At 40.4% G+C, this 16,125-nt stretch overlaps 1 protein-coding gene across 2 annotated transcripts in view; it reads right to left on the bottom strand.

Moving 5' to 3' along the window:
• RNF144B (ring finger protein 144B) overlaps positions 1 to 16,125 on the bottom strand; it is a 159,421-nt gene that overhangs the window by 71,234 nt on the left and 72,062 nt on the right. For both annotated transcript variants that reach the window (XM_059880352.1, NM_001099028.1), the window contains 1 exon segment: positions 4,174 to 4,377. In XM_059880352.1, the coding sequence (XP_059736335.1) occupies positions 4,174 to 4,341 (168 nt within the window). In that variant the 5' untranslated portion in view covers positions 4,342 to 4,377.

Here is a 16,125-nt window from a genome sequence, read left to right on the forward strand (position 1 = left end):
CACAAGAGGGCTTTCCCAGCCAATAACTGGGAAAACGGCATCCGATCACACTAAAATTGGGAATTAGGAGTATATGGCTTATTTTAAGATGTCACAGGTTTCTTTTCAGCCTTGAAAACACAAAACACATTTAATATCTTTAATTTGAATGCAAATCAAAATCCGGCAGGATCAGACACATTTTAAGCTAGTATTTTTAACTGGTTTTTCACATCAGTAACCCTTAGACACATGTTTTAACCAGTTTTTAAAATGAAGAAAGAGATAAGAGCTCCAACAAAACAGTTACAATGGTATTTCAGGTGAAGTACTTCAGGTATGAACTGCAAATTTATAGACACTAATGTCATCAGACACACGGTGATGGCTGTGGTCACTCAGTCACGCCTGACTCTTTTGCGACCCCATGAACTGCAACCCAGCAGGCTCCTCTGTCCGTGGGATCTCCCAGGCAAGACTACCAGAGTGGGTTGCCATTTCCTTCTCCACGGGATCTTCTTGACCCAGGGATCAAAGTCGCATCTCCTACATTATAGGTGGATTCTTTACCCCTGATCCACCAGAGAAGCCCAATAGAGCTTACTATTTTGATCAATCACATTGGGAAGCCAGGGAAGGTTCATAATTATAGCTATATAGAGTTCCCAAGTCAGAACAATACAAAAATACCAAGCCATCTGACCTTCTACTTTTGCATACTCCCCAACAATGGGGACATATGGATCGAGATGACAGAATAATCTAATTGTATTAACCCCTACTCCCAAACTGCTAAAGGAGAAATAAAAACTATTTGTGCGGTCTTTAACTGGGAACTTAGATCTACAGAAACAATAATACAGAGGCATCAGTTCCTCGTGAATATGAAATACGGCCTTTGCTTGTGTGTGTGTACTCTTTGCCCAACACTGATGCACACATTTGACTTCTGCTCTATGAGATCTCTGAAAAAGTGAATCTCATACCCTGCTTTTAAACATCAGTAACCTTCAGACAAAAATTTCCATTCTGGCTTTAACCAAACATTGCTTCTGACTCATTTGTTTCAAGGATTAGCAAGGGTCTGAAACCAATGTGAGAAAGTCAAAGAAAATAGTTTTGAAGCACAACACTCTGAAACAAAGCAAGACCAAAGGAAACTGAAGCTGCCCTGTGATGACAAGGCCATTTCCTCACTTCCTGTAAAGCAACTCACGCTGACAAGATGAGGAAGAACCAGGACAAACACCCGTTTAAACTAAGGATGGATTAAGAGTCAACTAGAAGAGTTGCTGCTGCTGCTGCTAAGCCACTTCAGTCGTGTCTGACTCTATGCAACCCCATAGACGGCAGCCCACCAGGCTCCCCCGTCCCTGGGATGCTCCAGGCAAGAACATTGGAGTGGGGTGCCATTTCCTTCTCCAATACATGAAAGTGAAAAGTGAAAGCGAAGCCGCTCAGTTGACTCGCAGTGACCCCATGGACTGCAGCCTACCTGGCTCCTCTGTCCAGGGGATTTTCCAGGCAAGAGTACTGGAGTGGGTTGCCATTGCCTTCTCCAGGAAGAGTTGAGCATCTACTTAAACTAAGTTGGGCATCTCGGCATGGTAGAAGGAGAGCCTGATGCCTAAATTACAATAATCACATTTTTGCTTTGGGAGGCCTTGTATGGTCTGATTAATATTTAATATTAATGGTTAATATTTATTATACAATAAATGTAATAATCACCAAACAACAAGTTTTACAAGTGAAATTCGCTCAGTTGTGTCTGACTCTTTGCAACCCCATGGACTATACAGTCCATGGAATTCTCCAGGCCAGAATACTGGAGTGGGTAGCCTTTCCCTTTGCCAGGGGATCTCCCCAACCCAGGGATGGAACTCAGGTCTCCCACATTGCAGGCAGATTCTTTACCAGCTGAGCCACAAGGGAAGCCCAATCACCAGACAACTGTGGGTTTAATACCCTTGACTTGTGAGGGAAATTTTTTTCAAATTTGTGCATCAATGTTGAGTAAAGAATACACACACATACACACTTACTGAAGCCTCCTCCCGTCTACCCAATTATCACTGAACACCCTGGCCCCACACCCCTAACCTCCTGCTCTTTTTTTTCTAAGCCCCTATTTCCCACCACCTCCTCCGTCTACCCAATTATCACTGAACAGCCTGGCCCCACACCCCTAACCTCCCGCTCTTTTTTTCTAAGCCCCTATTTCCCACCACTCTATAAAGTTACTATTTATCATGTAACTCTTTTGATAGAAGATAAGATCCTAAGTGCAAAGAACTCAGCTGGGTTTTGTTTTCTGCTACATCCTACTGCCTAGAACAATTCCCAGAACAAAGATGCTGCTTACTAGATACCTAGATATCTGTTGAACGAAGGGATAAATGATACTATTCTTTGCCATCTTTGGATGCTACAGTTCAAAACAAAAGGAAAGGATTTTACTCACTTTCCTTTTTTTACCTAAGAATTATTCCAAGCTTTCTCTCTACTCTAATCTTCAGTCCAAAAGAATTTAAGAAAACTGATATAAACTAGCTGGAAAATGTGTCACGTTAGTTGAATAAATTAAGAAAAAAAAGAGATGGAGTAAAATTTATTTCACCTTAACTATTTTTTAAAGTATGCTTAGTAAAATGCCTTTTTATAAATGATTCTAGAACTTCCTAAATAATTCCTTTCTTCTCACTCCCCTTGATTTGAGCAGTGACTACTGTAACTAAACTGGTCGATTTCCCTCACAAGTCAGGGCTATTAAACCCACATTTGTCTGGTGATTATTACATTTACTGTATAATAAATTAGCCATTGGACCATACAAGGTCCCTTCCCAAAGCAAAGCTAAACGGTGATTATTGTAATTTAGGCATCAGGCCCTCGCTCCACCATGCTGAGTTGCCCAGCACTCTTCCTAGTTGACTCTTAATCCATCCTTAGTTTAAAAGGGTAGCTGATTCAGCTGTAGCAATAATAAAATGTGATATCATGTTTTCCAAGGGGGGGGAAAAGGGTAGCTGATCCAAACACACAGGAGGGAGGTGAGTGCCATAAAGAGAGGAAAGATCATTCAGTTCTGGGTCTATGAATACAGGCCCAGAGAAGCTTTATCTTACTAAGTTTTCATTTTTTTATGAAAAATTTATCGTTATTTGAAATTTCCCAGTGGGAGACACAAACAGAAATGTGTTGAGGCCAGGTGCGGCCCAAGGGCATCAGCTTACAGTCTCTTGTTTACAGCCTCAGGGCAGACAGCATGGCCGTCAGGAAGCCCGCTCCCACTCCTAAAGCAGGTGAGGCTCTCCTGCGGTACGCGGCGTCGAGCCACCCAGATTCCACCAAACTCCTGGCAGTTCCTTTCCCGTGCACGTCTTTTCTGTGGGGAGCTCTCACTAGCACACAGTAAGAGCTCAAAAAATGCTTGAATAAATGAAAATCTGAACAAGATCACCTGGTTCATACTTCTAGTAATCCCATGGAACCCATCAGTCTGTTTCCTATCTTTATTCTTTAACCACTGTGTTCATAGGGTCGCAAAGAGTCAGACACACAACTGAAGCAACTTAGCACATTCTTTAACCAATCAACCTTCAGGCGTACATGCCATCAAGGTCACCGGCACGGATACCAAAGTGTCAAACTAAAAGAGACAAGCCCACCCCTGAAGATCTATAGGGTGATATCTATTATGAGGAATAAGCAGCATTCAGAATATTATGAAAATAGAAAAAAAAATTAAAAAGGAGATTTGACAAAGTAAAACAGTTGCATACCATGCGCTTTGTAGGAGATGAGCACGGAGATGAAAGAAAATTCAGCAAATTGCTACCTGATTTCTCCATCATTCAAAACACCTGATGAGCTTCTTACAGATGGTAGTTAACTAAGGCAAGTTAAAAATGTCTCTATTTTGTTCCTTAGCTAAAGCGTTAAGAATAGAAAGGCACAGCTTATGCAACCAATAATTAAATTTCATACACATGTTACACTTTGCCTAAACCCCAGCAACTATCAGATTTAGCATTCAAAACAGTATTTGGAATCTTATCCAAACATGGAATCACTCTCCCAAGCAGGATCATAGGGTAGTTTGGCTTCTCCTGAGCCACAGAAATATCTCCTACACTTTTACAATTTTTCCCTTCATATTTGTTCATGATGAAAGCATCAAGGAAAACTTACAGCTGTGCAAAAGATGCATCGGCATTCCTGGAGCGTGGTCATCTTGTCCAGAGACTGCTCACACAGGCAGAGTTTGCAAGTAACAAGGGGCGCCAGGGCCAGGTCTCCAGGTGTGGGATTTTCAGCGGCCGTCATGGTCAGACAGTGGAGCCTACCCACTGAGCCCATCAGCTTGTCCTCAGCCTCCTTCAGTCTCCTCAATCCCTACGGAAAGGCCCAAGGCAGAAAACATCCATTGATATAGCTATTGTTTAATCAACATCAGGGCAGCAAATCCTCCCCCTCAGTGATCTAAGGCTACAGCGAGTGCATTTCTGAGAACCATGGGCTAGAGAGCTAGCCACCTTGGCAAGCTATCCCTGGAGTTCCGAAATGTAAGGTGACCTCACTGTCCTGACTCACTCAAGTGACCTATGGAAATTAAAATACTATGAACAGACACACCATTTTGGAATGGCATTGCTATGATCAATTGAACAGACTCAAAAAACACTTAGAACATCACTCAGAAAGTTAAACACGTAATTGCCATACGATCCAGCAATTTCACTTCTGGGTGAACACCCAAAAGAATTGAAAGCAGGGACTCAAACAGATGCTTGCACACCCATATTCATAGTAGCATTATTCACAATAGTCAAAAGGTAGAAAGAAACAATCCAAATGTCCATCAATGAATCAATCAATGAATGAACAAAATGTGTTATAAGCATACAATGGGATACTATTTAGCCTGAAGAAGGAATGATAATCTGACACATGCTATAGCGGGGATGAACTTTATATACATTATGCTAAGGGAAATAGGTCAGACACAAAAGGGCAAATATGATTCCATTTATATGAGGTACCTAGAACAGCCAACTTCAGAGAGACAGAAAGTAGAAAGGTGATTACCAAGAGCTGGAGGAAGGGCAAATGGAGAGTCATGACTTAATGAGCGCAGAGTTTCTGGAATGATGAAAAAGTTCTGGGAATAGAAAGTATGATGGTTGCACAACCTTTTGAATGTTGTGATTATAATGTCACTGAATTATACGTTAAACAGTTGAAATGGTAAATTTTGTTTTGCATATTCTATCCCAATAAAAATTTTTTTCAACATGGTATCAGTGTTGTGTTCCTTCACATGCATCGCTTTACTTAATCTTTTACAACCGCAATGATCATTTCCTTCACTTTACAGATGAACTGAGGTCCTGAGAAGCTGCACAATCTGCCAAAGTTCTCAGAGTTTATTCACAACACAGCAAAACTCAAACTTCTATCTTTTGAGGCCAAGTCCAGTGCTCTCCCATTACACCAGAACTGCCTCACAGACGGATATTATGTGCAGAGATGGAGCAAGGAGAGAGGGCTATAAGAAGGGGAGAGAGAGAGGGGAAAAAAGATGGAAGGAGACCTGAATTCCATGACTATAGCTATCATAAGATCACTGAAATTGTACAAGAATAAAATCTGTCTGTACAAGTAGCATGACTATAGGAAAGGATATTTCTACACCAAAAAACAAAAATTATAATGGAAGCCCTTCCATTAGATTTTTATTCACAATATCTTTATTTTTATTCATATAAAAATCATATAAAGAGAAAATCATTAAAATATCATATAAAGATAAAATCATTAAAATATCATATAAAGATATTCATAATATCTTTATTTTTATTCATAATATCTTCTGATTAAATAAAAGCAAAATCTTTAAGTTCTTACTATTTTAAAAGAGTATCTGTGCTTAGTCAATCAGTCACATCTGACTGTTTGCGACCCAATGGACTGTAGCTCGCCAGGCTCCTCTGTCCACGGGGATTCTCCAGGCAGGAAGATTGGGTGGGTTGCCAAACCCTCCTCCTTAAACGAGTATGGGCAATTCTGATAAATTTGGCCACAAAAATAATTATATCCTCTCCTTCCAGAAGATCCACACTCTCTTCCTCCCAATTTTCAGGCAAAAAAAAATTATTTTACATATTCAGCACTTGTTACACAGCCTCACAGTGGCTTAAGTTTCATTATATTAGTACGAAAGTGCTAAAATAAGAGAATGAAAAACAGACTGGATTAGATAGAAAATCTATGAGATCTAATTGCATTAACTTTCTTAGTGTCATATCAGAGTCAGCAGTTTCTAACTCTAGTGACCTGAAGTGTTTAAGGTTTATCACCCGTTCCTTGAGAAGCAGTAAAAGATCTGATTAAAAAGAAATTAAAAAAGAAGCTAATCAATGATTGGCTTCCAATATGATAGGTATTTCTTGGGAAAAGACCAATATGGTTCAAGACACCATGCTCTTATTCAATCAACTATTGGTGACCTATTATTCAAGAGCAAATTAAATTCAAAACAACCTGCACATCAAATTCAGGATTTTTGAGTTAAAAAAACCCAAAAAAACCTCTTTAGGGTCAGTTACAGGTAAAGGTGAATGATTTACTTCTTTCCTGTCCCCAGTTTATGCTTACACAGCTACTATCTGCTTTCTTCTCAAGACTTCCTCGTTGATAACACACATCATCTTACCAACAACGTATTCTCATCCATCTTTTTCCAACACTGCTCATACAACATATTCTGAATTATTTTTCCCCTCAAAAAGAGAAATCCCAAGTCACACAGCAAGAAGAAATGCAGCCAGCAAATGCTTCCTGAGTACGGAAGATGGGAAGTGACACAGGCCAGAAACATCCCACACCACAAATGTCAACTACACCAACAGCCCATTCAGAGGAAGCTGTTGAGAATAGATAAATCCTGTTGCTCCAAACCTAACAAGAGAGCTAGGCGTTCTTCAAGAAAGTCATTCATTTCTCACAGTCTCACACTATACTATTTTTTAGAAGGAGACATTGAACAGGCCAATGTACTCGAAAAACGAAGACATAATGGGATACCTCTTAGAAGGTTATGTCTTCAAAACAGTCTTCTTTTAAGGCAGGGTGGGAAGGTGTGTGAAATCAAAGCCATCTGAAATTTAATCTTGTCTCTTGCCATATACATAAGGTTTTACTCCATAGTTTGTGAGTAACATGTCTATGGGCTATGGAATCAAAGTTGTAAAAATAGAAAAAATCTAACATCTCCAAAAGTTTCCTCCTGTACCCTTTATTTATTATTGTTGTGTTTGTGTGTCTGCTCCATGTCTGTGATTAAGAGGAGTTAACATAATATCTATCCTTGGCAAATTTTTCAATATGCAATTCAATTGTTAACCATAGGCATCATGCAGTTCCATAGGTGTATATTTAGTTATTTAGTTCTCCACTATGTACATTAACTATGTAGTTTTTGGTCTGTCAATCTTACCTCAATAAAGCGCCTTAAAATTTAATATATATAAATTTAAAGTATATGATTATATGTGTGTGTATATATATATATGAAGTTTTGTATAACATAAAAACTTCTTACAAAGCAGAGACTTATTTTGTTATAAAAAACAAAAAATTCCAAGCATTCCAACCAAGGCAGAATTTGTGACTGAGACAGGAAAGAAGGCACATATTTCATCTCTTTGAGATGTGAACAATTCAAAGCAATTCATCAAAGAAGAAGTGATTTATTTTTCTGTGTACAATAACCCCAGTTCCCCAAAGTGATGGTTTTCAAATAGTTTTAAAGCAATGGAATTTTATAAAAACAAAATCTTAAGTACTCCGCCACTGGATAAAAGAGAAATTATAGACTCGTGCCCATGGAAGCAGTACCAGGAAGATCCCAGCCAGGCGCCCTTGACCTTTTCCTCAGCAGTCTTCCAGGCACCATCGCTGAAGCTGAAGGCTTCACCAGGCATGGTTCAAAAGCCTGCCTCTTGGTTTTCACTCTGGGCAAAACTGGTAATGAATGTTTGAGAAATGAATGACTCATAGTTGCACTCCATAGAAAACGAATATCCAGCAAGAAATCTTTTCACCATTGACTCATTAGAAATTGAGCTCTTAAGCAATAATCAGGAGAATCCCAAAGTCCTCTAAATGAATCTCCCCTACACTTGAGATGTCTGTGAATAACTCCAAGATGTTCTATTGTTTCTTCACCTACGTCTTAATAAGATTCACTGGTCTCCACATAGAGAACAAACTTATGGTTGCCAGGGGGAAGGATGGAGGAAGGGATAATCAGGGAGTTTGGGACGGACATGAACACACTGCTGCATTTAAAATGGATAACCAACAAGGACCTCCTGTATAGCACAGGGAACTCTGCTCCATGTTATGTGGCAGCCTGGATGGGAGGGGATTTGGGGGGAGAAAGGATACATGTCTATGTACGGCTGAGTCACTTTGCTGTTCATCTGAAACTATCACACATTGGTTGTTAATTGGCTATACCCCAAGACAAAATAAAAAGGTAACAACAAAAAAAGATTCACTGGTCTCCATAACCTAAAACCACCAGCGGCAGAACTCACTCCCAGAAGCCTGGCGTGCTACAGTCCATGGGGTCGCGAAGAATCAGACGTGCCTTAGCAACCGAACAAGGAACGGCATGAGGCACAGAGGGGACGGCCAGAGGCTGACGGACCCTCTCAGGGAGCATCCTCATAGGCACACTGACAACACACACGCTCCCCTCCAGGTTTCCAGGAGTCTTCCTTCCAGAGCGCCCATGACTCATTCTCACTGTCTTGCTCGACTTGTTTTGCCTCATACTTCACATTTTACCCAAGCAAGTGACTTGAACATTCCATCCTCCAGCTTGATTTAAAACAGTAACAATTATAATTACTTTTACAGTTATTACATACAAGTGTGACTAAGCTTCTTCTTGGATGCTAAGAACCCAGTGAGAAAAGAATTTTGGTAGAGAACGTAAGAGTCATGACGGAAAAAAGAAAAACCTGACAAGCTGACTTCACGTTCGAATGTTCTGAAGTTGGCGGCAAGGCTGCGGGTGCACCGGGAGGGCAGGCTTCACCCAGACTGTAGATGTCTACCTGCTTAACTGTAAGTAACCACACAGCGCAACAGATTAGTGCAAGGAAGGAAAGTGTTAGTCGCTCGGTCATGGCCGACTCTTGGTGAACCCATGGACTGTGAATTGCCCAGGCTCTCTCCAGGCAAGAATACTGGAGCAGGTTGTCATTTCCTCCTCCAAGGGATCTTCCTGACCCAGGGATCGAACCTGGGTCCTGCATTGAGGGGAGAGTCTTTACCATCTGAGCCACCGGGGCTCTAAAACATCTGATTTTGCACTAAAAAGCCAGGAAAAGGGGATCAGCAGTTCTAGCTACTCTCTGAGTGTCTCCTGCACTACAAAGTGTTCATTATATGAGAAGTAACTACCTTTTGATAGGAAAGAACAGGAAAGTCACTTTTTCCCTCCTGTGTTTTCATTAGAATTGCCAAAGAAAGGAATACTTCAGAAACTGTGCTGGAAAGCTCAGGATGTATAAGGAATTTTCATATTCTGCTGGCCGCCTGAAAAAGCAATCTGCTCCAAAAAATGCAGTGGGTGAGACAGCCAACTTTCGAAGTATTTTTAACTAATGTAGTTTATGTCTGTTTCACTACCCAAAATCATAGCTGTTATTCCTCTACACAAAAAGATAATGTGATTGGAGAGGATACTGTTTTACTAGGAGACTCATCTGGCTATTTAGGAATTCTTCCACCATCTGCAAAGACTGTAAGACTCGGATAAACTGGTAAAGCACAAGATTAAAGGGACAAAGAGAAAAAGAAAGCTAACACAACCAAAGGGCTGGATATTACTGATGTAATAGAAATGTTAGCTTATGTAAAAATCCAGTTGATCTATAGTGAAGGGTCTTAATTCCAGGCCATGGTAAGAAGTCTAAGACTAAACAGAAGACGAGACACATGAGAGCTGTCAAAATGTTTATGTGCCAAAGATACTGAGTCGTCCCTGAAAAAGCTTTCATAAAAGATATGAATGCTTGACAGTGAGAGGGAGCTAACAAAAGGAAGCATTTTCAGAAAGGGGAGGTGCTGGGGAAGGTAGGGCTGAAGTGTTGCCTGTATAATGGAGAGAGATTCTGAGGAAGCCAATACTCTAGCACAGCAGGAAGAAACAATAATCCAATGGTCCCATTTCTACCTTGTTAGGAAAGCCCTCCCGATATCAACCAAGACTGACATGTCAGGCAACCAGCTCAACACAATCTGAAAATTAGTATTGTGTTGACCTTGGCATTTCTATCCAATGCAATGATTAATTTCACTGCTGGTTCATGTTCTCAACAAAAGCTGTTAGTGACTCAAATGGTACTAACTGAATCTAATAAAGTGCTGACTATCGTCAGCCACTGGCCAATTGCTGAAGTTCTACCCTAAATACAGTCTGGAATGGAAGGTAGACCAGCAGGCTGGTAGAGTAGCAAGGGCTATCAATACTGGCAGTAAGTGGGGCAAGGATTTATGTGGATCTCCATACTGACAAGTCTTGTGACTCTCCTCCTTTCTCGCATCTTTGACCCACTCTCTGGCCATTCAGGGACTAGATGAATCAGTGTACAACCAGTAATATCAGAAAAATAGTTCTAATACATGCCTTGAGAGGGCAAGAATAAATGGGAAGACAGTCAGCCTCACTAGTAATCACAAAAATGCAATTCCTCAAGTATATTTTATATCTGTTTTTCAAAAGGATAATGCTCAAGACCATTAAGTAGATACATCACATATCAGATACTTTAACAGGGCTTCCCAGGTGGCTCAGTGGTAAAGAATCCGCCTGCCAAGGCAGGAGACATGGATTCAATCCCTGAGTCAGGAAGATCCCCTGGAGAAGGAAATGGCAACCCATTCTAGTATTCTTGCCAGGAAAATCCCATGGACAGAGGAGCCTGGCGGCCTTCAGTGCATGGGATAACAAAGAGCTGGACACAGCTTCATCACTGAGCACCACACACATCACACATAAGATACTTTAATCATTAGTTGAAAACAACAGCACAGATTAGAAACTATTCTGTGGTATGAGATCCCTAGGTAGCTATGGGGATTGGTTCCAGGATCCCTGGAATCCAAGAATTTTGGCATCTGCCAGGGGATACCAAATTTCCTTATATGAAAAGGCCTGGTACCACTGGCCCTCCACGCCCGTGTCTCCACATCTGCAGGTTCCACCAACCACAGTGCAGGACCCACCAGTATGAAGGACTGACTGTGTAAACAAACCCAAGAAATGCTTAATTCTTAGAGACCACACGTAACCTACTCAGGCTTTGTGAGATGGTGGCATTGCTGCAAAACAGTTTATCACTGTGATAGGAAAGGGACTTCTGCTTTTTTCCCCTACCGTTTCATAGCATCCTTCAGGGGAAATCAAGAAATGAAAAAATATTCGGTTTAAAATTCTTCAGTTTTAACATCTTCATCTCAACAGGTTCCAGGATGGTAATAAGATGATAACTCTAACTGGGAGACCTGGTTTTTCTCTAAAAATGGAACTAATATACAAATATATCTCTATTAATTTTTTTTTTTTGTGGCTGAAAAGGACAGATACATCCTTAGGAAGGAAACGGTAAATATTATCAAAAACTGTTTTCTATGTAGTCTCTTTGCTATCTGAAATTATGTAACACATGAAGTACATTATTTTAATAAGATCTATTTTCCTAACTGTATTGAGATATCATTAAGAAAAAAAATGTGTAACTTTAAGGTATAAAACCCAACGATTTGCTATAGATATGTTTTGCAAAATGATTACCACAGTAAGGCTGGTTAACACTTCCATCACCTCGGTTACCATTTTTTTAAGGTGACAGTAATCAGATCTAATTTTTACATTTTGCTACAGGCATGATATATAGGAGAACTTTATGGAAAGAAATATGAGGTCATGACCAACAAAGTACATGATACTGTGATAAGCTTACTCTAAACCTTCTGGAGTACGGGACTTCTGGGAGGTCAAGTTTTAACATTTGCAAAATGCCTACCCTTCTGAAAAGCAAATTTATTTTTTTCTTGCCTTCTTTCTCTGTTCTCATCACCACTATAAGGTAAGGCCCAAGAGGTGGAAATCCATTTCCAGATTTCCTAACAAAACTTTCAAAGAAGGTAGAAATGAAAATGAGAATAAGAGCTCAATGATATTCTTGACATTGTAATTTTACATTCATCATCATAGGTCCCTCCTCGACCCCACCACTGTGCCCTGCCCACCTCTTTTTTAATCAGTGGTTCCCTGGCCTCCCACAATTATTCACCCAGCCCTGCTGAATAATTTTCTTCCCCCTGCTTGGTATAACAACAAAGCTCAGAAGCAGGAAGGAATGCCACTTACAGACAGGTCAGACAGTGATGTAATTAACAGATCAAGGAGAAGTGTTATTTCAGAAGCCCCATGGAGCAAGAGACGGGCTGATTTCCTGGGTCATGACATTACCAGGAAACTACAGTTACTAAAGAATGAATATCTAAACCAAAATGTTTTCTTCAAATGCATAAAAGGTTGTATAAATATTACCCTCTCCTGTGAAAATTAAAAGTTTTATAGAGACATTTTATAGATACAAATTTAAAACTAGTTAGGGGAAATAACTCCTCCATCTCACACTATGTGAGGTGCAGGGGTATGTATTTTTGTATGTCTCTGCCAAATCAATTTCTCAAGGAATAAAATGCAGGAAAATACAAAATGCAGGAAATAAGGTCAACCCACAAAGAATCAAATTCCACGCACGGAATGTGGATGTAAAGGTGATTAAACATAGTCCCCACTTATTACCAGTAAACTAGTTGAGAAGGTTGTCATCAGAGAGGTTCATATAATCATACTCAGGGTTTACAGCTTCAGCCACAAGTCCAGGAAAAAAAGAAAGGAGATGGTCTTGTTCTACCTTCCCAAGAAAAACAAAGAACCAGTTGACTGAAGGTCTGAGACTCAAACTCGTGACTGCAGAGGAATGAGAAACCAATGAGACACAGCTTTCAAAGCATGTTCTTTGATACCACAAGCCATACAACCAGAAATATGCCCGGCTGTGAATAAGAGAAGTATATTTTACTTAGATCGTTGTGCTTTCCATCTCAGGAAGGGATTCAGTCACAGATGAGAACTTTCTCACTCCATGCTGCAAAAGTATTGACCACTTTCACACTCTTTTACAGCTTCCCATGTTTTAATAACTACTCTAGCACAATGCATTAGGCTTAGAAGTACTCATAGACCAAGTAAATAATAAATCCCAATGATAACAGAAACAAAACATTAGTACAAGACCTCCCACATAGACCTAAAGGTGACAAAACAAATTAAAACTTGAAATAATTAAATAAATTAACTTAGGTGGGCCTATGCCTCTTCCAATTACTTAACACTCAGGTGACATCAGGGAAACATCAAAAAGACAAGACATCATTGAGATGACAAACTTCAAAGTATTTTTCACTCTCAGGTAAAACAACATGAATTAAAAATTACCATTCTGGTCCAAAGTCACTCCCAAGCCTACGCAAATTCCTTCAGGACAGAGGCTACGTCATATGCATCTTTATTGGCCTCAGCCTCCAGTTCCTCAATACCACAGAAGATAACTTCTCTACTGTACATGGAGGAGAGAACATATTCAGGGCCTGATTCTCCTATGTAGTCACTTCCAGCGATTCAAAAGCTAAAAAATACTGATAATCTGTTGTATCAAAGGTGCTTCAGTAAGTCAAGACAGGCATCCCTGAAAAAGAGTCTCAGTACTCAGGAGCAGTGGCTACCGATACCTACTCCCCAAGCTCAGCTTGGCCTAGTTCCCATCTCCAAAGCAATCAGCTGCACAAAATAGGTTTAGTCCCCAAACCGTATGGACTTTGTTCCTCCAGCAACATCTGGGTTCCGCATGACTCCTGACCTCTACCTCAAACTAGAGATTTCAAACACTAAGAACTTCACTCAACAAGAAAGTAGAATCATAAGTCAATCCAGGAGAAACGCAGAAGCCAAGACTAGTGCAGACAGTACAGAGGAATGAGTCTGGTGTCCTTAACAATGTTCCTGGAAGTGTGTTAGTGGCTCAGTCGGGTCTGACTCTTTGCAACCCCATAGACTGTAGCCCACCAGGCTTCTCTGTCCATGGGATTCTCCAGGCAAGTATACTGGAATGAGTTGCCATTCCCTTCTCCAGGGGATCTTCCTGACCCAGGGATCGAACGTGGGTCTCCTGCATTGCAGGTAGATTCTTTACCATCTGAGCCACTCTGAAACAACTTTTCAAAAGGGAAAATTTAAATATAAATATAAATTTATCAGATTAAAAGTATTTGTATTATGGAAGACAAAAGACAGCTTCCAGAAACCTCGGTGGTCTTACTATACAGCTAAAATAAGCTTCTTTTCTTCCTGATAGAGCATACTTTCCTCTCTGCTGCAGGGTTTGACTCTGAAAACCTGGATCATAATCTGGGAGACCCAAAAACTAATTATTATGTTTAAAAAAAGACATCTCTTAAGCTGACCTAGTTTGGAAGCCTGGATGCCTTTAAATTGCCAATGAACTGAAACCATTCATGAGAATGGGGCTTTTGAATGCTGAGAATGTTCTTTGGGGCTCAGCACAAAGATATTTGGCATAGATGACTGTAAATATTTGTAAAACTCTGGGTAAATGGACAGTGTTTGACCACACTCAAACCTCATGTCCAGCACAGTACTGTAGAAGCAAGTTATCTGGGGTGATTGGTTTGGGGGGTGGGGAGGGGGTTGGTTGAGGGACTTTTTTTGTCTATTTGTTTATAATTTTAAAAAGCCAAGCAATTCAATTTTGCTACAGGACATCTTTTTACATTTTCTATACCTTGAATTTGTTTACTCATCAAGACAGTTCCAATTAGAGGCTCCTTTTGGAACAATTTATTTTCTTTCCCACTTTTCTAACTTTATGCCCATCACAAAGAATAAAATCCAGTCACAGGCATGCAAAAAGGAAGGCAGGAGTTTTATGAAAATGTGGCCTTGGAGTTCCTAATACAATTCTCTCCACGTGGCCTTGTGGATCTCCACGTGGCCTTGTGGATGGTTATAGATATTTTTCCTTCTCCTTCTCTCTCCTCCTCAAGATACCTTTAGAAATACCTAAGGGACTGCTACCCATGAAAAGGACTAGGGCTGAAAAGGGAGGACAGAGGAAGGAGAAGGAGGGACCAACAGAGGGCTTAGATGTAAAAGGGACTGGGGGCCAAGAGGCTCATCTCAGTGAAAGCTGCAGTACTCCGATACTTTAGCCAGCAACTCACTGAAGACTGGCTTGGGTTCCTTTTGCCTCTTTATCCGCGCCCTAAAAACTGAGTCATGGCAAGGTTCATTTATTTTGCTTCGGGCCTAGACACCCTCAATTGGCTGCTTCAGAAATGTTAGATACATTGTTCTTTAATTCACATCTGGCAACATTCAAATAAACCTCCAGAAATGCCAAATCAGAAGAACACTGCCAGCCTTACCGCCAGCCTTAGCTAATATTTTGATATGATACATGCAACAGAAAGTAAGAAAAAAGTGAGACTGTTGTGCAAGCATGAAGAGAGAACATATTGCCAGAAAGGGGAAATCATTTCTGAGAAATCTAAATGTTGAGAAGTACATTCAAGAGTGGACTGACAACAGAATCTCTGAAACTCCTTGTAAGAAAAACAAAAGGTACCCTGGAAGGGGTCAGCTAAAGATATCTTTTCTGCACTGATAGAGGGATCAGTTTCATTTTAACTTCAACTTGAGAACAGCAGTGGAAGATCAAAGTTTCACCCTGTTTTATCAGCAATTACACAACAAAATAATCAGCAGAATGTAGGACCAAGATCCCACGGATAACATCTTATCCATATGTAGGTATATCAACCTACTGGCATGCATTCCCAAACAGCAGAAGGTAAGTATCTGAGATTCTGCCTACTCTGGTCTCCAGCTGTAGATACTGGGAGGTCTGCTCTGATCTTGAATTTTACAATACATTCTGCAGAGACTAGTTTTACAATAAATTAAGCTCGTTC

Source organism: Bos taurus, chromosome 23 (assembly GCF_002263795.3).
Source record: "Bos taurus isolate L1 Dominette 01449 registration number 42190680 breed Hereford chromosome 23, ARS-UCD2.0, whole genome shotgun sequence".
NCBI lineage: Eukaryota > Metazoa > Chordata > Mammalia > Artiodactyla > Bovidae > Bos > Bos taurus.